We start from the raw sequence: 20,493 nt of genomic DNA on the forward strand, positions 1-20,493 counted from the left end.
ATTGGGGGTGGGGGAGGGAGGGAAGAGAAACCTAAAAGAATTACAGGGAAGGAAATTTTAAACGTTTTGCAGCCTTCTGAACTGGTATCTTCTCCATGTCTCCCAGTGGCCACCAACCAGGCTGCTAACAATGAGTAACAAATTTATCAACAAGAATGTGAATATTACTAATATAAATAAATATGGATATAGTTTTAGATTTGCTTCCATTAAATGCAAGTATGTTTCTTTAGTTAGTGTGAAAAATAATTAAAAAATTCAAAGTGAGCTACTAGTTGTAATAAAATATCACCTAACCTGGTATCACTCTTCTATCAAGTTACTGGAAATAAAACATGCATTTTATAAACTTCCCAAAAATGTGTTTTTTTTTCCTTTACATTTTTTTACTCAGGAACAAAGAACACATTGATGATCACAATATAAGTAACTCTTTAAATACTTAATTCATTTCATCATGTAGCTACACAGAAAAATTAAAACCAAGTATATTATTTTAAAAAATCTGAAGTGTTTAAATTGTTTTACTAGTGATTTTATCACTGGGCAACAAATGTCTTAGGTTTTGTATTTAGATGCTCATGTTGTCTGCTATTCTCTATTATAGGTTTATTAGAAAAGCATATCACGTAGAGTATAAATAATTTAAAAATTTTAATGAAAACAAATGAAACATTTGACATCACCAAATTCAATAGATATAACTAGGATTCCAAGCAATAAGCTTAGACAGTTGAAACAAACATAAATTATGGTCATACAATTCTGTTAAGTCACATACATAATTTTGAATTATGGTAATAAACACTGTAAACATGAACACAATCAACTGCAATTTGATCTTTTAAAAGATAATAAAGGAGGGTTATAATGTAAGTTGAGAAAAAATTCAAATATCTGTGATTTTTCAATAAATGATCTTGAACTAACTTTGCAATCAAGTATCTACAGTATTACAAATCCCAAATCATCACATAGAACAGTGATATGTCTGTTTTCAAATGTGTCTTAAGTCTCCTCATTTAAAGTGTGAATTAAGATGCCGGAGGAAATCCCCCATGGAAGTAATGGATGGTGGGAGAACTTCGTGACAGAATTCACATACTCGAGGTATATGCAGTTCTGAGCCTGTGCGACTTAGTACCGATGATAAGTCACTGTCTTGATTAGGAAAAGGCTTCCAAACAGGCTGCAGGAAACAAAGAAAAACATTTCCTGTTATTTGTACTTAAAATCAATTTTCATTGAATTTCAAATTCAAATAGTTTGAATGGGTTATGTGCATATATATGAAATCCCTAATATGAAAGCAAATTACCTTTCCATAGAGTTTGCGTGAGACATGACTACATTCTCTTTTTCATAAGGGGTACAACTCAACTGTGATTACAAATCACTTAAATATACTTCCATGTACTTTGTCTTCACATATTTAAAAATTTTCCAACTTTAGCACCAGCATATTTTAATACCAGTACCACAAAGGCAGAAGTTTTAGAACAACAGTCGATAATTGAGACCTTAAAAATTAAATTCTACCTTTTCTATTTTACAATAGAAACCTTAAATTATAGGGCCTTTATTAATACATAGTCCACTAGATATAATATGTATATATACATGCATTGTGATGAAGAGAAATTCAAATTTCACTACTCATAAACAAATACATAATGAATAAATCATATGCAAATGTTTTTTTTGATTTTTGAAAAGTTTTTTTTCTTTGAAACTACTAGACAAATTCCATTGATTATTTGTGTTTTTTGAAAATCACAAACATTTAGCCCTAACTGGTTTGGCTCAGTGGATAGAGCATCGGGGCCTGCGGACTGAAGGGTCCCAGGTTCGATTCCAGTCAAGGGCACATGCCTGGGTTGTGGGGGTTGATCCCAGATGGGGGGCGTGGAGGCAGCCAATCAATGATTCTCTCTCATCATTGGTCTCTCTCTCTCTCTCTCTCTCTCTCTCTCTCTCTCTCTCTCTCTCCATCTCTCTCTCTCCCTCCCTCCCCCTTTCCCTTCCTCTCTGAAATAAAAAATATATATATTAAAAGAAAACACACCACAAACATTTAAATTAATCATTCAACAAAATCTAACACCTGATGTATTCTTTCTTATTTTGCTCCTGTTACATAGTGCATAGTCTGGCCTTCTTTATTCCTTTTAGTGGCTGAATGAAGTAAAATCTGTTGATAGTTACCTAATTATAGAATTATAGAAAATTGTAATTCAACAAAACTATAAGCAGCACATAAATACCCTTAAATAACTGAATTTATTCGTAAAAAAAAAATAATACGAGAAGGGCAAGAAAAAGCCTTTTAGCTTCATAGGAGGTGTGCAATAAATACTTGTTGATTGGACTATCTTATTTTCCTAAAGTGTTGCAAGCCAAATTATTTTTTAAACTTGCTTTCTTACCTTGCATAGATGAATTACCTTGACATAGCTAAATTCTGATAGTTTGAGGAAAATCGCCTCAAAAAGTCTATTTAAAGAGACACCTTTGTGTTCCTATTACTAATATGTTTTTAAAGTAATAGCCTAGTTCAACATCTAATACAGTGTTAGTTTTCATTCCCTCAATCAATCTCTTTCATTCTAGTTAGCCAATCATTTACAAAAACAGTATATGTATCACTAGTTGAAACATTTAGATATTAGTATGGAGGGCTAATAATAACACTGACTCAATTCCTTTTGTGAGAAGTGGTAATTTTATTACATAAAACAGTAATATCTGAAACATACATTTTGAAATAATTTTTGAAAAAAACCTTTCTTCATGATAAAGAAGCAGTAATCATTTTGAGTATATAAGCAAATGTCTAGTTAGCTAGATTTAAATTTTACTGCTTGCAGTTTAAACAAAAAGTACAACTGATTACTACCTACCACCTTAATGGGAAATTGATTCAGATATAAATAAAAAAGGTATGCTAAAATAATTATTAAGATCTATACAATACTAAGAAATAGACTTAGAAGCAATTTAGCTTCTAAATTTGGTGAGCCAATCTTCTACTGCAATTTATCTTCAAAGTCCGTATTTATCTTTCTTTGTTAGGAGCTATTACTTAAGATTTGATCTCCTCATAGAATTTAGATGGGGTCCCAATGACTGACTCAGCAAAAGTAGGAAGAAAGTCACACAGAGCAAAAATAAGCAAGATATATTTTAGATTTTCTAATGATAGCCGAACGTATAAAAAAAGTGTTCAGTAGTAATGATTGATAAAAAGTAAAAATCTGAAAGACGTAACCACAATTTTGCTCCTGTTATTTCAACTCAAATTTTATATTTATCATACTAGCTTTATTAATACAAATAAAATAGAAAAATATTTTTAAAAACCCATCTTAAGAAATAGTTTTTCAATCCTAAACTGAAACATGGCCTTCAAATCAAACTAATTTTGCCTTTCCTGCCAAAATATCAATTATCTAACCTTATGCCCCATGTCTTGTGACAGCTCAACACCAATTCTCCTGCATTTTTTAAGCTGAATACTTTTCCATCAAGTTGTAATCACATACCAGCTGTTTCCCTGCTCTATCATAGAAAGCAAATGCACAATGCAGGGTGCCATCTACTGAAACATGAATGCACAGGCTAACTAACTAGTAAAAGGACAAGCAAGAAATATAATGGAGAAAAAAGTAACAAGCATTAGAACTGATGCATTTCACAGCTCCACAGGAATTCTACTTGCAATAAATGAAATTGCTTAATTTGCTTCATTTAGTAGTAACTTATCACTAAGACTATGATGTGAAATAAGGTACAAAGTAGAATATAAGTGAGTTTGTAATTAAAGTTTATTGTCAGAAATGCCTAGTTTTCCTCACTACTAAAATATACCACAGCTTGGCTATTGCATCGTTTGTATGCTGATTTAAAAGTCTATAGCCTATCTGAGTACTTACAAAGCCAAAGGGTATTCATCAAGTTGTTTAAGACAAAGAGAAATCAAATGTCTGCAAGTTATATAGACATTTATACCAATCTGTATGTTCATGAGTATCTGTTTATTTTAACAATTATATATTTTCATTTGCCTTCAGGCATTAAAAACTTTTTTTTAAAACTAAAAAAAATTATCCTGTGATAGTACCTGAATAAAAAGGATGGTAGGAGTGGATTGGGGGGCATTAAGAAGTCTGCGAGTTTTAGGAACATTAAAGTATTTAATTAAAATCATATATATGCAGAGACTATTAAAAATATGTTAGGCTGCATGTTCAGTGCCAAATTAGAAACCAAAACTGAACTGTACAAATCTATGTACTGTATAAATGAGAATGTAATAGGATTATTAGTTGAAAGACAGATTACTTATTTTGATAAATGGGAATATACAATGCAATTATTTACTTATGCTACATCACAGATTCTTGTAAAGATGAGTATGATCTACACAAACTGTTAAATAGAGAAATGCCACTTGTTTCACAGTATGAAATTTAAAAAAGAATCCTATTATAACACTGATGCTGAGTGAAAGAGCTCTGTAAAGGGACTAAGAAAGTGACACGTGCTAGATATGGATAAGGCTTATGTATATTTTAAAACGTGTCATAAGTTTTAATTAAGGTACTTTATAATAGAGCTTTCCCATATTCATCCTTTATAATTTCATATCATTTATTATAGAGCTTGGATCTTTTATTGGGAGCTTAAATTGGCTAGTCATTAGTTTAAAAGGATGTCCAATAATCTGAAAGAGATGTATATCTGTGCCTGTTTGGCAAAATGTGTGTCCACACATAATATACTTGTTAATGCAAAACAGTTACCTGCTGTGGTCCTCGGATAGCTTTTCCTGGGGAATCAAGTGAAGGAAAAGGTGTATGAGACAGGTCCTCAAGTGGTAATGTATTTACATACAATGCATTATGGTCTCCAGGTGGCAAACACGGAGCTCTATCCAGAGTGGTCCTGATACAAGTGTTTACAAGATTTGAGGATTCTGTATTGTCAGTTGTTTTAAGGTTTTGTATAGCTGAAGCTATGGGGTCAATTCTCTGAATTTCAAATAAAGTTTCTTCTGTTTTAACAAAGTTTCCCAGGTCGTCTCTGATATCTATATTGAATTTATCTTGGCACACAGCCTCAGATGCAGCAGGACCAAGGACGTTGGGTCTTTCTGAAGTGCTATGCAAGAAAGTAGAGTCACTGTCCATCGGTGGAAACTTGACATTGAATTTAGAAAGTGATTCAAAAGAGGTGTCCTCTTCATCTTGGCCCAGTCCTCTTGGTGTGACAGATGTGATGCAGGATGCACTTCTATTTATATCATCGTTAGCCTGAGGCTCAAACAGCGCTTCTTGTTTATCTGCTTTATCCGTACATTGTATAGGCACCGAGCACTGTGTTTCTGCAGAGAAAAGAACACACAAGGAAAACAGTCATATACCAATCATTCTTAACAATCTGAATTCAATTAGCCTTGGACAGATGAGCATTATTTTTTTCTATTGGTTTTTATAGGAACTGAAGACAACTGTGATTTTTTACATTTGCTACCGTCTTACACAGAAATATTAGCATTCTCTGGTGGGTGAACTGGAACATGCTTATTAGCTGCAGTTTAACTGCTTTGTATTTTCCCCCCAGGTCTTTTGCTGTAAGCTTTGCATCTTGTTCACAATTCTACTCTTCTACACTTAAAAACCCCCAAAACCGTTTGCTTGTAATGTATACATTTAAAATTTTGTCAGGAAGAGAAGCTGCAACTGCGAGCTTGCTTATTAGACAAATACCTTGTTAAAAGGGAAAATCCTTATGAGATTACACACACACACACACACACACATATTTATTACAGATTAAAAACCTATATGAATTAGCATATAGCAAAAATTTCAAAGGTCATTCATTTCCCCTAATATCACTGTGTGACAGTATATCACCAATCTATGTAGTCACTGTCTACTCTCAATAATCTATGTGAGAGAGTAGTGCAGGAGGAGGCGGGGATTGGGGAGAAAGAAGAGAGTAGAGGTAAAAGAAGGATGAAGTTTTGGAATGCATGTTTAGCAAATTATATATGAATATATAAAAGCTCATCTTATAGATTAAAAAAAGGCCTCTGTAGATAACAGGTAGATATCAGGTAGATAGATACCAGGGCCTCTGTAGCTCATTTATCTAGAAGTCACTTGTCCAACAAATTCAGCTCTCTAGGACATAGGCAAAGCTAAAAAAGTAAATGGAGCTTCTCAGGAGTCAGAATTAGAGCCTCAAGCCCCACAGATATATGAGTTTTGCTCTTATTCTCATTTTAGATTTATTCTTACAAGCTTGATGATGTGTCCCTAGCTCATAGCTGGTTAGAAGCAGCATATTAGAAGGTATGGATATAGTTGTTGAAGGCAGATATACTTGTCAACAAAAGCTGAAGGCAGGAGAGGAGACAAGAAAAAAAAGCAGATATAAGAACTCAGAAAACACTAGTCTTGTTTAGGGCCAGGAGGGGCTACATTTCTCAAGGAAAAAACAAACAAACAAACAAATAAACAACCCCAAACAAAAAAACAATGATCAAAGCACTTTCCATGTTGATGACCCTGAGACATTAGAAAAGGCTGTTATGCTCTACAACAGCCGTGGGCAAACTACGGCCCGCGGGCTTGATCCGGCCGTTTGAAATGAATAAAACTAAAAAAAAAAAAAGACCGTACCCTTTTATGTAATGATGTTTACTTTGAATTTATATTAGTTCACACAAACACTCCATCCATGCTTTTGTTCGGCCCTCCGGTCCAGTTTAAGAACCCATTGTGGCCCTCGAGTCAAAAAGTTTGCCCACCCCTGCTCTACAATGTTACTTCAAGAAGGCAGTGAGGTTGGAAGTTGATAATGTATTTTCATTAAATGGGCAAACAATAAAAATTAAAAACGATTATCACTTTAACAATGTAAATATCACTGAAGCTGTACATTCAGGAATGGAAAATTGACCAATTTTGGATGCCGATTTAAGCAGACAGTTGTACAAAGCACCTTGCACAGTATCTGTTCAGGTTAGTAGAGACTTAGGAAAAGTCAGTTCCTTCCCTTCCTCTAGGGTCTTTGCAGTCTCATACCAAGTTGCATTCCAATAATCCAACTGTTTGGTCCCTCTGTTATATACCTTCTATATTTTTTAGTACAAACCACCTTCTCTTGTTAGATTATTATAATAGCCTTTGAACTGCTTCCTTGCCTCTAAATTTATCTCATATTTAATCCATTCTCTACATCCCCCCACTCCCTACTGCCTTAATTTTTCTAAAGTGCAAATCTGGTCCTGTTACCTTCCTAATAAAACCTTTTCATGGCTCTCCATGGCCCTCAGCCCCTAGTCACCTCTCCATTCTCTCATATTCACTATACCTGTCTCACATCTTACTCTGGCTATAATGAACTTTAGTAGAGTGCTCCAAAATAGATATGCTCTCTTCTTTTGTGGTTTTTGCATATGCTGTGCAGACTACCTGGTATCCCATCCCACTACTCTTTTTCTAACTCTTACTTGCTCTTTATTCCTTGGCTTAAATATTAATTTATGTGGATGGCTCTTCTGGCTTCCCAAGACTGGTTTATGCATGACTTGGGTGCTCTGCAGACTAAACACTCTGCATTGTACCTGTAAGCATAGCTTTATTAAAGGTATGCTTAAAGTTGTTTCTTAAGGTTCTAAACTATGTTTTGTTTTCCACTTATTCTCAGTACCTTGCCCAGTGCCTGGCACATAGTATGCCCTCAATAAATGCAGTCTGAATGAATCTGTATTCTCTTCCCCTCAGAGCTAGGTATAAGAATCTACATTTGCTAGATAATCTGGCCTAGGAGTGGTACAGTAATTGAGATCAAGCTTAATTGTTTAGCAAGATTTCTTTGTCTGCTGAGGTTCTTAAAGTCCATTAACTCTCAAGTAGTCATTTTCCTAGTAGTAGATTTAAGAGTGGCAAGAAATTCTAGGAAACAGCACTTCCTTTGTAGATTATACTTGCTAATTGCAAATAACAAATAAGGAAAACCAACAGTTGAGGCACCCAAATTCTGTATCACCTGAGAAGGAAGAAACACTTATCAAAATGACTGTTACAAGAAGAGTCTGCTGCTGCTGATAATGCCAACATTAATAGTGCTTCTATGTGCTATGCACTATTATAATCATTGTATATACACAATTTCATTTAATTTTCAAAATAATCACGTGATAGGTACTTTATTATCTCCACTTTACCAATGAGGAAAGGAGGCATGCATGGAGAGGTAATTCCAAGGCACTTGGCTAATGGATGAGTGGTAGATCTGGCACTGGGACCCAGGCAACCTAATTCTAGAGCCTGTGCTCTGGACCATTACGCTAAGTTGAACATGCCAGTTTCTATACACAGAGGAGTCCACAAAATGACAGAAATGTGCTATGAATTTCTTTTCCTGTCCTCCCTGTGAACAAAACATGAAAAACCCAAACAGCTGTATTAAAGCAGATATTTCTTTCAGCATAACTACCTGGCATAGATCAGTCACATTAAAAAAAAAAATCTTCTGGCCCTAGCTGGTTTGGCTCAGTGGATAGAGTGTCGGACTGCGGACTGAAGGGTCCCAGGTACGATTCCGGTCAAAGGCACGTGCCTGGGTTGCGGGCTCAATCCCAGCTGGTGTGCAGGAGGCAGCCAATAAATGATTCTCTCTCATCATTGATGTTTCTATCTCTCTCTCCCTCTCCCTTCCTCTCTGAAATCAATAAAAATATATTTTAAAAAATCTTCTGAATTAATCTGCTCAAGCAATGAAAGTTACTTTCTACCAAAAAAAAATTTTTTTAGCCCAGCCGGCATGGTTAATGGTTGAGTGTTGACCTATGAACTAGGAGGTCATGGTTCGATTCCCGGTCAGGGCACATGCCCAGGTTGCAGGCTCGATCCCCAGTGTGGGCATGCAGGAGGCAGCTGATCAATGATTCTCTCTCATCATTGATGTTCCTGTCTCTTTCTCCTTCTCTTTTTATCTCTGAAATCAATCAAAAAAATTTAAACGTATGATTTTTAAGGCTTCTAGAAATCCAAGTTTAGAAAACTTAACATTCAAATGAGGTACACGAAAGCACTAACAGTGTACTGAGAAACTTGATCAGGTGAGCAAATTGCTTTTCTATTTTGTTTACTTCAAGAAAACTTATTTTTGCAGGGGAAAAAATATAAAATGAGAAATATTTTTAGATTTAAAAAATTTTAAAGTATAGGCTATACACTGAGACTACTTTACAGTTTAACTTGTATATCGCCAAAATAAAAAAATCTGATGGTTGTGACCCTCTAACCCAATTATTCTTTTGCCCCGATCTCCACTGAAATAGAACCCTCCCTTCCACCAAATAGTGCTTTTTTTGAAGCTACATTTGCTTAAATATACATTTTTATCTTTATTCCTTCTCAAGGCTATTGCCATATGTGGATGAAATGGAAAACGAAAGTAATAAAAAGGAAACATACAAGTCTACTAACAGCAATTTTCACGAATTATATGTTTATTTAAAAGTAAAAATCAAATGTTAACAAAAGAAACATAGGGACAATAACATTAAATGTACTTTTTTCAGATGTATTATGCAAATCACATTTGAAATAGTTCCTTTATACTTTTTCAAAGTAGTGTTTTATCCTTGAAAAACATGCCTAGACATCTTTTTCCAAAACATTTCTTTTTTTTTTCCTTTCCCCTTTTGATCTACTACTGTCAACAGCCTAATATTTGATATTTTGGTTTCTGTTTGGACCCAGCAAAACTTCAGTTGGAATCTGTGGCACAACAGATTTAAAACATTTCAAGAATAATGTTATATTTACTTTTTGTGATAGTTAATAAAAAGCGTAAGAATAATGTTAGGAAGCAGCTTTAATGGGGAAGAAATTGAAGTTAAACACTCAGTGTTCTAGTTGACAGATACATACTAGATTTAGACCTGTGCAATTTAGAAATGGTCAAAGTATGAAGCCATGGATAATGTGGTAAGGCCAACGAATATTTCACCATTTCGATGTTTTGATAAGATGTTAATGTTCAAAAAAGCATGTTTATGAATTCCAGGTACTACTTCTCTATAGCTAGTATATTTTAAGTAAAAATAATTCTTTCGCTTCCTAAGTACCTAGTGTTTTTAGTTGGCACAGATCAATCAATTTCTAACAAACATGACAAAAATTAAGATGGAAAAATTACTTTGGAGAGGAGGAAGAGAGGAGAAGCAATACATTATGTCTATCTACAAAGATTGTTTTGTTTTTCCAACACAACATGGTGTTCTTTTTCTGAAAATAAAATGGCAGTAGTAAGCAAAAAGTGAATTCACACTACAGAATAACTTTTAAATAGCCTAGATATAAGAGCTATAAGAAATGGAAAGTGATCTTTAATTAAAGGGGTGTTAGTCAGCACTGCTGCAACATCTTTCAGAGTGAAAACTGTAAATCACATCTCTTGGGAATTGCATATAGAATATCTCAAATCACAAGGGTAAAGGAGAATTTATCATAACTGATCAGTTTACCTTCCTTTTGTTTTCATAAGTGCTTGGTAGCCAGGTTCAATCCCCAGAATTTTGCTATTCATATGAACTACTGATGCAAACACCAGGAAGGCAGTCTGAGGTTTTAGAAAAGGGTGGAGCTTTTAAAAAAACACTGCAACATGTGTAGAACAGATGTTCCTTTTAAGTTATTTTTAATACTAAGTTTGTACTTTGTGCCTCCAACAGAACTGGCCTCACAAAATGTGTAATGTTTATTTCTCAAACCAAATTACAAGCATCTATCTATAGTGTTCAATTAACTTTCAGACAGAAGTTAAAAACAAAGCTGATGTTATAATGTAACTCAGCTCATATATGTTAGTGTAGCTATAAGATTGCTTACTAACATATGAATTAATGTTTTATAAGACCCCAGAAAGGCAACTAAAAACTATTAGAGATATATCCTATATTTTGTATTTTTTCCAAGGTGAAACTTCTCATTAAGATGATTAGTAATTGTGTCATTCAATTTAATCTACTATATGTATCACACACAATAAAGAGGGAAAGAGCCAAGAAATTACATAAAATTATACATTACAAAATGTAAAGAGCACTTAAAATATTTCCATAATAAAAAAGAAATATCAACCAATAAAATTATTATCAATAATATTAATATTACATTAAGTCAAACCTTACCAGCTGCAGTGGCTGAGACATTAAGTTTGCTTAAGTGGTCTTTTTGAGCTTTTGCTAGCATGCATATTCTATGAAATTCTTCTTTCAGATCCCAGAAAGTCTTCTCTATATAACTCCTAAAAATAAATCAATATTTAAAAATTTAAGGATATTTCTTCAAATATTCTTTAATCATAATTAAAGTTATATAGCACATATTTATGTATCATAAAATAATTACTGAAAAGTTAAAGTTAAAAAAAATGTTTTCAATTCCTAGAAAATATCCCCCCAAACAATTCTAATGTTTGGAGAGCCAGGCACAAAGTAAGTGAAAAATGAAAAGTTCTAATACATAAACGTAGGGCAGACTAACATATGTACTTATTCATAAATCACACTTATGCTGTCTCATTCGCACATTAGAAATATCAATGTATTAACTTTTGTTCTCTGTAAGCTTCTTAAGTAGAAGAAAATTAAATACTCCTCACTTTGATAAAGTTCACATTAAGAGCCACTGTATAAAACAATGTGGCCGTAATAGTTGGTCGAGAAATCCTTAATACAAAATATTAGTGCTTTAGAAAATTCAATTTTTAGATTCACCTCTGCTATAAACTGTATAACTTATTTAGGTTATTTTCACATTGAGCAGCCTTGGGTTAGTCTCTTCTAGTTCTAGAGGCTGCTATTTTCTTACAACTGCTAATATTTACAAAATATGTAAGTAAGAATATATTTCAACATTTATAATTTTTAGAGTTGGCAAAAAAAAAAAGATATAGAACTACCTTTCATGGAATAAAGGACTGTCAAAACTCCTTGGTGAAGTTTCTTTTCTAGGAGAAGAAACCTCTTGTCTTCTTTCCTTAGAGATACAAAATAATTAACACTTTAAATTGCTTCTAAACTCAATAAGAATGGGTTAACAAAAGACACAATGGAAAATTTAAATTCCTCATTGAAAAATAAGTTTAGGTAGCTTACAGATATGTAAGATTTTTTCCCCTTTAAATGAAAATAAGGGGAAAAGGAAAACAAAGGCAGAAAAATAGGATGAAGACAAAGTATTTCTGTTCAGTTATTATTTCCAATACTGATAATTCAAGAAATTTCCTCAGACCCACCTATTGATCAAAATTGCTACTCTGATCACTAGTAGCACCTGAAATGACCAGAAAGTTTAGGGGAGAAAATGTGTGTGTGTGTGTACACTTCTTTTCTTTGCTAGGGAATGCAGCTGTATTAGAGGAAGAAACCAAGCAACAGCTCCTTAGCATTTAACAAGCATTTTAAAGATAGTGCAATTTATGTATTTAAGCTTCTTTAACACAAGTTCTTGCCTTTCACTCCCACCCTGTGCTTACACTGGTATTACATTTATTCTGACATTTAAAAGTCAATATTGAAAAATGTGATATAATGTATTGTATGGTTTAGATTTAAAAAAAATTCTATCATACCTAAAAACTTTGTGTACCTTATAAAGCTATAAGTTGACAAATTCCAAGATGTGAGGAAGTACTAATATCATACAATTATAAATTATAATTCAGTCAAAACGGTTAAGGACTTAAATTTAAGTTCAAACCAGTGGACATTTATTTTTTTTTTAAATATTTGATTGATTTTTTACAGAGAGGAAGGGAGAGGGATAGAGAGTCAGAAACATCTATGAGAGAGAAACACCGATCAGCTGCCTCCTGCACACTTCCCACTAGGTACATGCCCTTGACCGGAATCGAACCTGGGAACTTTCAGTCCGCAGGCCGACACTCTATCCACTGAGCCAAACCAGTTAGGGCAGTGGACATTTACTTTTAGTGACTTTTAAGATTTTATTCAGTTAAGGTCATCATAGCTTTTATGTGATTTTACCTTACTATTTCTTATCATCTGAGTATATCTCCCTTTAATCTTGCTTTTCAAAAAGCTCTTTCAATTTCATAGGAGTCTCATTTGTTCTTTAAGAAAAAGACTTGATTCCTGTTTTTCTTAAAATTAGTATCTTCTCCAATTTATTTCAGTTTATTGCTCTACTTTTCCTGCTTTTTATAATATACTAGAGACCCAGTGCATGGATTCATGCACTGGTGGGGGGCGTGGCCTGCGGGAATCGGCCTGCTGTGGGAGTGCTGCTTATCCCGGTCAGCCGAGCAATGGTGGACCCACCCTCTGAGTGGCTGCTGAAGGAGGAAATTAGTCTGAGCTGATATTTCAGGGTAATGTCTTCGGTAAAGGCGTGCTCTGTGTCCTGGAGGAACCTGGCAAGAGAGCTTTGCACCCCAAAGCCACTTGGTGAATGTCCTTGATGTGTGATGCCAGGTGGTGACACCATCGGGGATGATCAGGGCAGCTGTGCTTCAGGATCCTCAGCCGTCAGGACAGCCTCCCCGGGGGTCCACAGTCATGTCCCCTCTCGCCATCTGCCTATGCCAGCTCCCCGTGCTCTTTCTAGAACACACCTTAGAGGGCCTGCATCAGCTGGTGGGGTCAGGCCAGAGTCCGGATCGTCTCAGGTATTTGATAGGTGCAGAGACTCAGCCTCACCCTGGGCCCGCTAGCGGCTGCTCCCGCTGCAGAAGTAGCTGCTCATCCCAGTCAGCCGAGTGGCGCTCCCACTGTGAGAGCATACTGACCACCAGGGGGCAGCTCCTGCATTGAGCGTCTGCCCCCTGGTGGTCAGTGGGCGTCATAGCGATTGGTCGCCCGGTCGTTCTGGTCATTCCGCTGTTTGGTCGCTGGGATTTTATATATATAGATATTTTCCAGCTTTTCTAATATACAATCCTAAATACCAGTGCTTGCTTAACATTTCTAAAGTAGGGTATTACTTTAGTAATTAGTAAAATAAAATCTTGGCAACCCAATTTGTGATTTTATATATTATATCTAGTCAGATTGAGGAAAAATAAAGATCATTTCCTGCTGCATACTTTTTGTCTGACAAACATTTAGGGCATGTTTTCTTCTAGATTAAAATTGCTTTATTGAGCTTATAAAACAGTCACTCAGAAAACATTTTCACATTCAGTTTGTTTTTGAAAGTGGCAGACAAAGTTTTTCTTTAGTGCTATGTGCAATTAGAACATGCAATGCCTTTTAGTGTGGATTAGGAAGAAAGGTCACATGCCAACCATTCAGGATGCTAAATTTTGAAAAGATTATATTAAATCCATATCAACAAAATCTGAAGTAATATTAAGAGAATAGAAACATTTGAGAACGTTAAACAAATCATAATAAAATATGTAATTAAATTCAATGGAACATCTAATCTCTTTTTAAAATTTACTACTCTAAGTTCTTGATATGAAAAACAATTATTTCATTAGGAGCTAGAATAAACCAAAAAGAAGTACTCTAATTTGAGCCATAAATGAAGGCAGTTACAGAAAGTGATAAAGACTATTTCATTTGTCAAATTACTGATGATTTTGACATAAACTAGGAATGACTGCTTCTGATGATAAGGAAGCTTTAAAAGGGGAGAAGATGGAGGAAAAGGTAGGAAAAGAATGATAAATCGTTGGCTTCTCAAATAACTAATGTTAACTTATTTCTGTTATGTTTAGATTTGATTACTGGTGTGGATGAATTTATCTGGAAAAGACTCCTTGGGTGTACTGCCAGGGGGTAAGGAAGGACTCACTCTGAGGAATTTTTACTCTTCTTTGGGGTTAGAAATACAGCTCTGCTTACTATTATTTTTGTTATTATTATTGAAGGAAAGTATTGTTCAATACTTTTAGAAGTTGATTGTTCTAAGCAATGTACTGCCCCTTTTATGATTGACACCAAATAAGTCTGCTGATATATTAAGTAAAAATTTTAGGTCCCCAACACCCCAAGAAAAAAATTTTAAAAGGCACCTTTTGACATGTTAGTTCCGTTAAAAAAAAAAGACAAATAGGGTTAATCTAGAATGGATGTAGTATTTTCCATTGACACAATTTTCTGAAAATGATCATTTATTTTTTTTAAAGGATTAGTATAGTCAATGGCAACTCCAACGCTTTTTCAGAAACTTAGGATTTCTTTTCAATGCTAAATTATCTTAATGAAGATTTCTCAGTTTGTTGAGCATCCCAGAGAGGAAGTACACATTAGAAGAGATAACTTCTATTTTCCTTTCTACTCTCAATATTATCCAAATGGACTCTGCACTGCAGGAAGTTGAAGGCATTACAACTTCAAATAAGAAAGCAAGGGAACTTTGAACATTATGCTTTAGGAGATTTTAAACATTAAATCATTCAACAAATAAATTTGTCTTGAGGTACTAAAACTTAAAATACTTAACATTATAAACTGTTCCAAGTACTAGTTTGGAAATGCTGAACTTGTGGAATGAATACTGACATAAGAGTTTTACACGTCGTACTTTAAACCCATTTGAAAGAGTTGGAAGATATTGTAAAATGATTCCTTAAATTTTCTTTTATGCGAATAGGGAGAACTTTGTTTTAGTATATATAAATCAATTTAAGCTTATTATATGTAAATCAATTTATCCATCTCATTGATGGATATTATATAAAAAATATATGTTTAAGGGCTATTTGAATAAGCAATAATATTTAAGAAGAAAGAAAAACAAACAAACCCGAAGTGGCCAATATTTCATTAGGCCAAAGCCAGGTTTATTCTTAATGCAAAGGCAATGGAAAATATTTTTGTGCTGGAGTCCAGGTTCTGTTAGATATCAACATCTACCTATCTGGGTAACTCAGTTGGTTAGGGTATCATCCTGATACACCAAGGTTTCAGGTTCAATCCCAGGTCAGGGCACATATAAGAATCAACCAATGAATGCATAAATAAGAGGGACAACAAATTGCTGTTTCTCTCTCCCTTCCTCTCTCTCGAATCAATAACACACAACACACACACACACACACACACACACACACACGTATATATCAATATCTCAAAGAAAGAAATGTATATTTTCCCTATGCCTGCTTTTAAAATATTTGGTAGTAAAAGTGCAAGTATTTTATTCCATTTATAAACCAACCAGAGGCCCGGTGCACGAAATTTGTGCACTGGGGGGGGGGGGCGCTGTCCCTCAGCCCAGCTTGTGCCCTCTCGCAGTCTGGGAGCCCTCGGGGGATGTCCGACTGCTGCGGAGGTGGGAGAGGCTACCGCCACCGCTGCTATGCTCGCCAGCTGTGAGCCCGGCTTCTGGCTGAGCGGCGCTTCCCCTGTGGGAGCGCACTGACCACCAGGGGGCAGCGCCTGTGTTGAGCGTCTGCCTCCTGGTGGTCAGTGTGCATCATAGCAACCAGTTGTTCTGCCGTTTGGTCGATTTGCATATTAGCCTTTTATTATATGGAATTTGAAAAACACAGAAATGATTCACAATAGGCAAGATATTCAATCTAATTGTCTATTGGCAGATGAATGAATAAAGAAAATCACATCTATATATCTATATACCTATCTCTCTCTCTCTCTATATATATATATATACTGTATATCCCTATATATAGATGTAGATATAATAGGATATCATACACATACACATATAAAGGAACATTTTAAGGCTGAATATATCAACTTTAAAAAAAGAAAGAAAGATGTCATTTGAGACAGTGTGGATGAACCTGAAGGATATTATGCTATGAGAAATAAGCCAGGCACAAAAAGACAAATACTGCATGATCTTACTTGTATGTGGAATTTAAAAAGTTGAATTCTTAGAAGTAGACAATAGAATGGTGGTTGCGAGGGTTTGTGGAGTGGGTGAATAGTTACATGTTAGTCAAAGAGGACAAAATTTCAGTTTCAGGGGATAAGTAAGTTCTGAAGATCAAATCTACAGCACGGCGACTACAGTTAATATTACTATTGTAATACTTGAATTTGCTAAGAGAGTAAGTCTTAAATGTTTTCACCGCAATAAAAACGAAAGATAACTATGTGAAGTGACAAATATATTTGATTGATTGTAATAATCATTTCATAGCCCTAACCGGTTTGGCTCAGTGGATAGAGCGTCGGCCTGTGGACTGAAGGGTCCCAGGTTCGATTCCGGTCAAGGGCATGTACCTTGGTTGCGGGCACATCCCCAGCAGGGGGTGTGCAGGAGGTATATTTTAAAAAATAATCATTTCATAATGAATATGTATCAAAACATCATGTACACTGTAAATATATACAATTTTTGTTAATTATACCTACATAAAGCTGGAGGAAAAAAGAAATGCAATGAAAAATTTAAATTCAGAATCACATTTTTTCTAAGCAACTAGAGTCAGTGAAATTAAATTGAGTTATGAAACTTGTGAAGATTTTCCTAAATTCATTAATATGAAGTATCTTCTCTCATATGAAAGAAATCTAAACTTTAAAGGCTAATACTGAATATAGGTGGTAAGTTTTCAATGATACATATTTGAATACAGTGATGACTGTCACTTTTATTCCAGTGTTCATATCAAAGATTGCTTTTAAACTTTGAGATTCTTGCATGCAAAAGGAATATTTATTTTCCTGAGTGTAGCCAGTATTTGATTTTGTTTCTGGATGAGGCTTAACAGAATTATACTTTTAAAACAAAAAAAGAACTATGCTCTTACTTGGAACAATGTAAACTAAGAAACTGAAAATAAGGACTCACTTATCACTTAAGTTTTTTACACTAAGAATAAATGTTAAAAGGAGAAACTGAGGTAAAATACAGTAAGGGGCAAAAGTAGGTTTACAGTTGTTCATATGGAAAATAATACAATAAATAAATAATACAAAAATAAACCGTTTCATGTACTCACAACTGTAAACCGACTTTTGCTTCACTCTGTATATACTTACCAGGTTTAGATACACTGAGACAAGGATGTTATGATGAAAGTCAAGCACTGAATATGGTTGAATTAGTGAGAAAGTGAGAAAATGGATGAGACAGGGAAGGGATTAAAGTAGAAAATAGGAATAGGAAAAAAAGAGATTTGATAAGAATAAATATAGAAGCATGGTAAAAAAAAGTTTGAGGTCAAAAGGTTAATTAAAAAATGCAAAGAAATTGTATTTATAAGAATGTATGGCTATGTGAAATCTACGGTATTCCCACCCTTGTTAACATTACTGAAAATCTAGCAAAGCAAGACACAAATTCTAGGAGCCTTGTCTGTTTTGCATGATGCAGTGTGCTAGGCACACCCACTGCCAGTTTGGGAACAATTCCAGGGCAAATGGGATCCATCCCAGAGTCCTGAAGGAAGTGGAAAGAAAATAAACAATATAAAAATAAAATTAAATACCCCAATTACTTCCAAGTTTGTTACGGGGTTCTGGTTTAATGTAAATCCCCCCAAAAGCTCTATCATTCAATGTTCTAATAAAAAATTCTTTTAAAAAATGTAAACATTCTTTACCAGTACTGCCACAATTACTATAATTTCAATTCATTGAAGTTAATTTGAAGCAGAGTGAGATTAATACCTTCCCACTATCTGTGTTTGAGTCTTTCACTTTGTTATTAGGTTCCTTTTGCATATGTCTTGTTTTCTCAATGGGAAGAAATAGCTCATTATGGGAATACCTTTTAGTGCAAAATAGAAAATAAATTAAATGACCTATTAAAAAAAGTAAGATTTCCCATAATTCTCTCATCCCTTCTCCAAACACTAGATTTAAAATGAACTAACAAGAAAAATAGAGACAGATTCATAGAGAGCAGGCTGACAGATGCCAGGGGCTGGGGGAGGGGGGAGAGGGAAATATTGGGTGGGTAGGTGAAGATGGAGGTACATGGAAAAGTGTAGTGATTGTTGCCTGGGGAGGGGGAAGGGGAGGAGGGAGGTACATGGAGGGTAAAATAATTTATCTACAGGTCCAGTAGCTGAAATAGCTGCAATTGGAACCAAGGCTCTTAACTTCTCAGGCACAGGGCTTGGCTACTAGAGAAGTGAAGTGGTACAGTTATCAGCATGGTGAGGTAGACACATTTGAATGGTAACATTTACACATTGAACTGATGTAGAATAATTTTAAGATTCTAAAACCTGTCTGTCATACAACACACATATTCCTCACTCAGGAGTAGTCCTAAGCCAAGTTTTGCTGTTTAAATATTGCCTGGGGGAAAACAACTCTTTGGTATGGCCTTTTTTTGTGTGCTCAAGAATGTCCAAGTAGAAATTTACATCCAAAAACAACCTAGATAGATTTAACAAGTTCTGTCAAACCAGTTCCCTTGCTGACAGGGACAATTTGGCAGTAATTTCTTAACCAAAATTTTATAGCCTAAGTATTTCTCAAACTTATTAAAAGTTAACCATTTGACAGCATGACAATGGAATATCCTTCTGTTAAATCTATCCTTTCAAAACCTTAACTCCCTTCTTTGCCTCCCTATCTCCTAATAGAAGAGTGGGCATATTTACAGTAGCTGATTTAAAATCCTTGTCTGATCATTTCAGTATCTGGATCATCTCCTGGTTGGTATCTGTTCCCTTGAAAATTAGTCACATTATCTTGACTCTCCATATGTTGAATAATTTTGGACTGTACCCTGAACATTGTTAGTATTATGCTGTGGAGACATTATGTTACATGATGCCAGCGGATGTTGATGTTTTTATTTTTGCAGGCAATTAAGTAGGTCAGCCTCAGACTTCAAAATGCCACTCCTTTGAAGAGCAACAGCTCATATCTCAGTTCAGTCCTTTTAAGTTTCAGGTTGCCCCACACATCCCTGGGTTTGGGAGAGAGCCACAGACTTGGGCTGAGTTTAAACACAGAAACTTAGGTTTTCTTCTCTGGCTCTCTCCTCTCTGGGGGTCTTCCCTCCCTCTATGGCAGGGGTCCTCAAACTTTTTAAACAGAGGGCCAGTTCACTGTCCCTCAGACGGTTGGAGGGCCGGACTATAGTTAAAAAAAAAAAAACTATGAACAAATTCCTGTGCACACTGCACATATCTTATTTGGAAGTAAAAAAACAAAACGGGAACAAATACAGTATTTGTATTTGCATGTGGCCCGCGGGCCGTAGTTTGAGGACCCCTGCTCTATGGTGACCATGGTTATTCTGGGCTCATTCGGCTTCCTGCTTCTGCCAGCCAGAATAATTGTGGGCTTTCTATTGGAATTGTAGCCACTGCAACTGAGGCCACCCTTAGAACAAAACCACAGAAAACTATGAATTTACTCTGAGCCATTACATTTGATTCCCTGCCAAAATGTGCAAAGTTCAGTCTCCGAAGTCCTCAGGTAGTTGATTTTTTTGTATATTGTACAGAGTTATTGCTGTTATTTATATGGGTTTGTTTGGTACTCATTCCTTTATAACA

The 20,493-nt window shown here is 35.1% G+C and overlaps 1 protein-coding gene across 10 annotated transcripts in view; it reads right to left on the minus strand.

Annotated features, from left to right (window-relative positions):
• Positions 1-690: 690 nt before the first annotated feature.
• The window catches only part of TANK (TRAF family member associated NFKB activator), a 97,037-nt gene continuing 77,234 nt past the window's right edge, over positions 691-20,493 (minus strand). For all 10 annotated transcript variants that reach the window (XM_014446038.2, XM_023745551.1, XM_023745558.1 and 7 more), the window contains 4 exons: positions 11,989-12,065; positions 11,216-11,331; positions 4,803-5,383; positions 691-1,189 (listed from right to left, as the gene is read on the minus strand). In XM_014446038.2, the coding sequence (XP_014301524.1) occupies positions 1,019-1,189; positions 4,803-5,383; positions 11,216-11,331; positions 11,989-12,065 (945 nt within the window). In that variant the 3' untranslated portion in view covers positions 691-1,018. The remainder of the gene's footprint in view (positions 1,190-4,802; positions 5,384-11,215; positions 11,332-11,988; positions 12,066-20,493) is intronic.

The sequence above is a fragment of the Myotis lucifugus genome, unplaced genomic scaffold (genome assembly GCF_000147115.1).
Source record: "Myotis lucifugus unplaced genomic scaffold, Myoluc2.0 scaffold_5, whole genome shotgun sequence".
Taxonomy (NCBI): Eukaryota; Metazoa; Chordata; class Mammalia; order Chiroptera; family Vespertilionidae; genus Myotis; species Myotis lucifugus.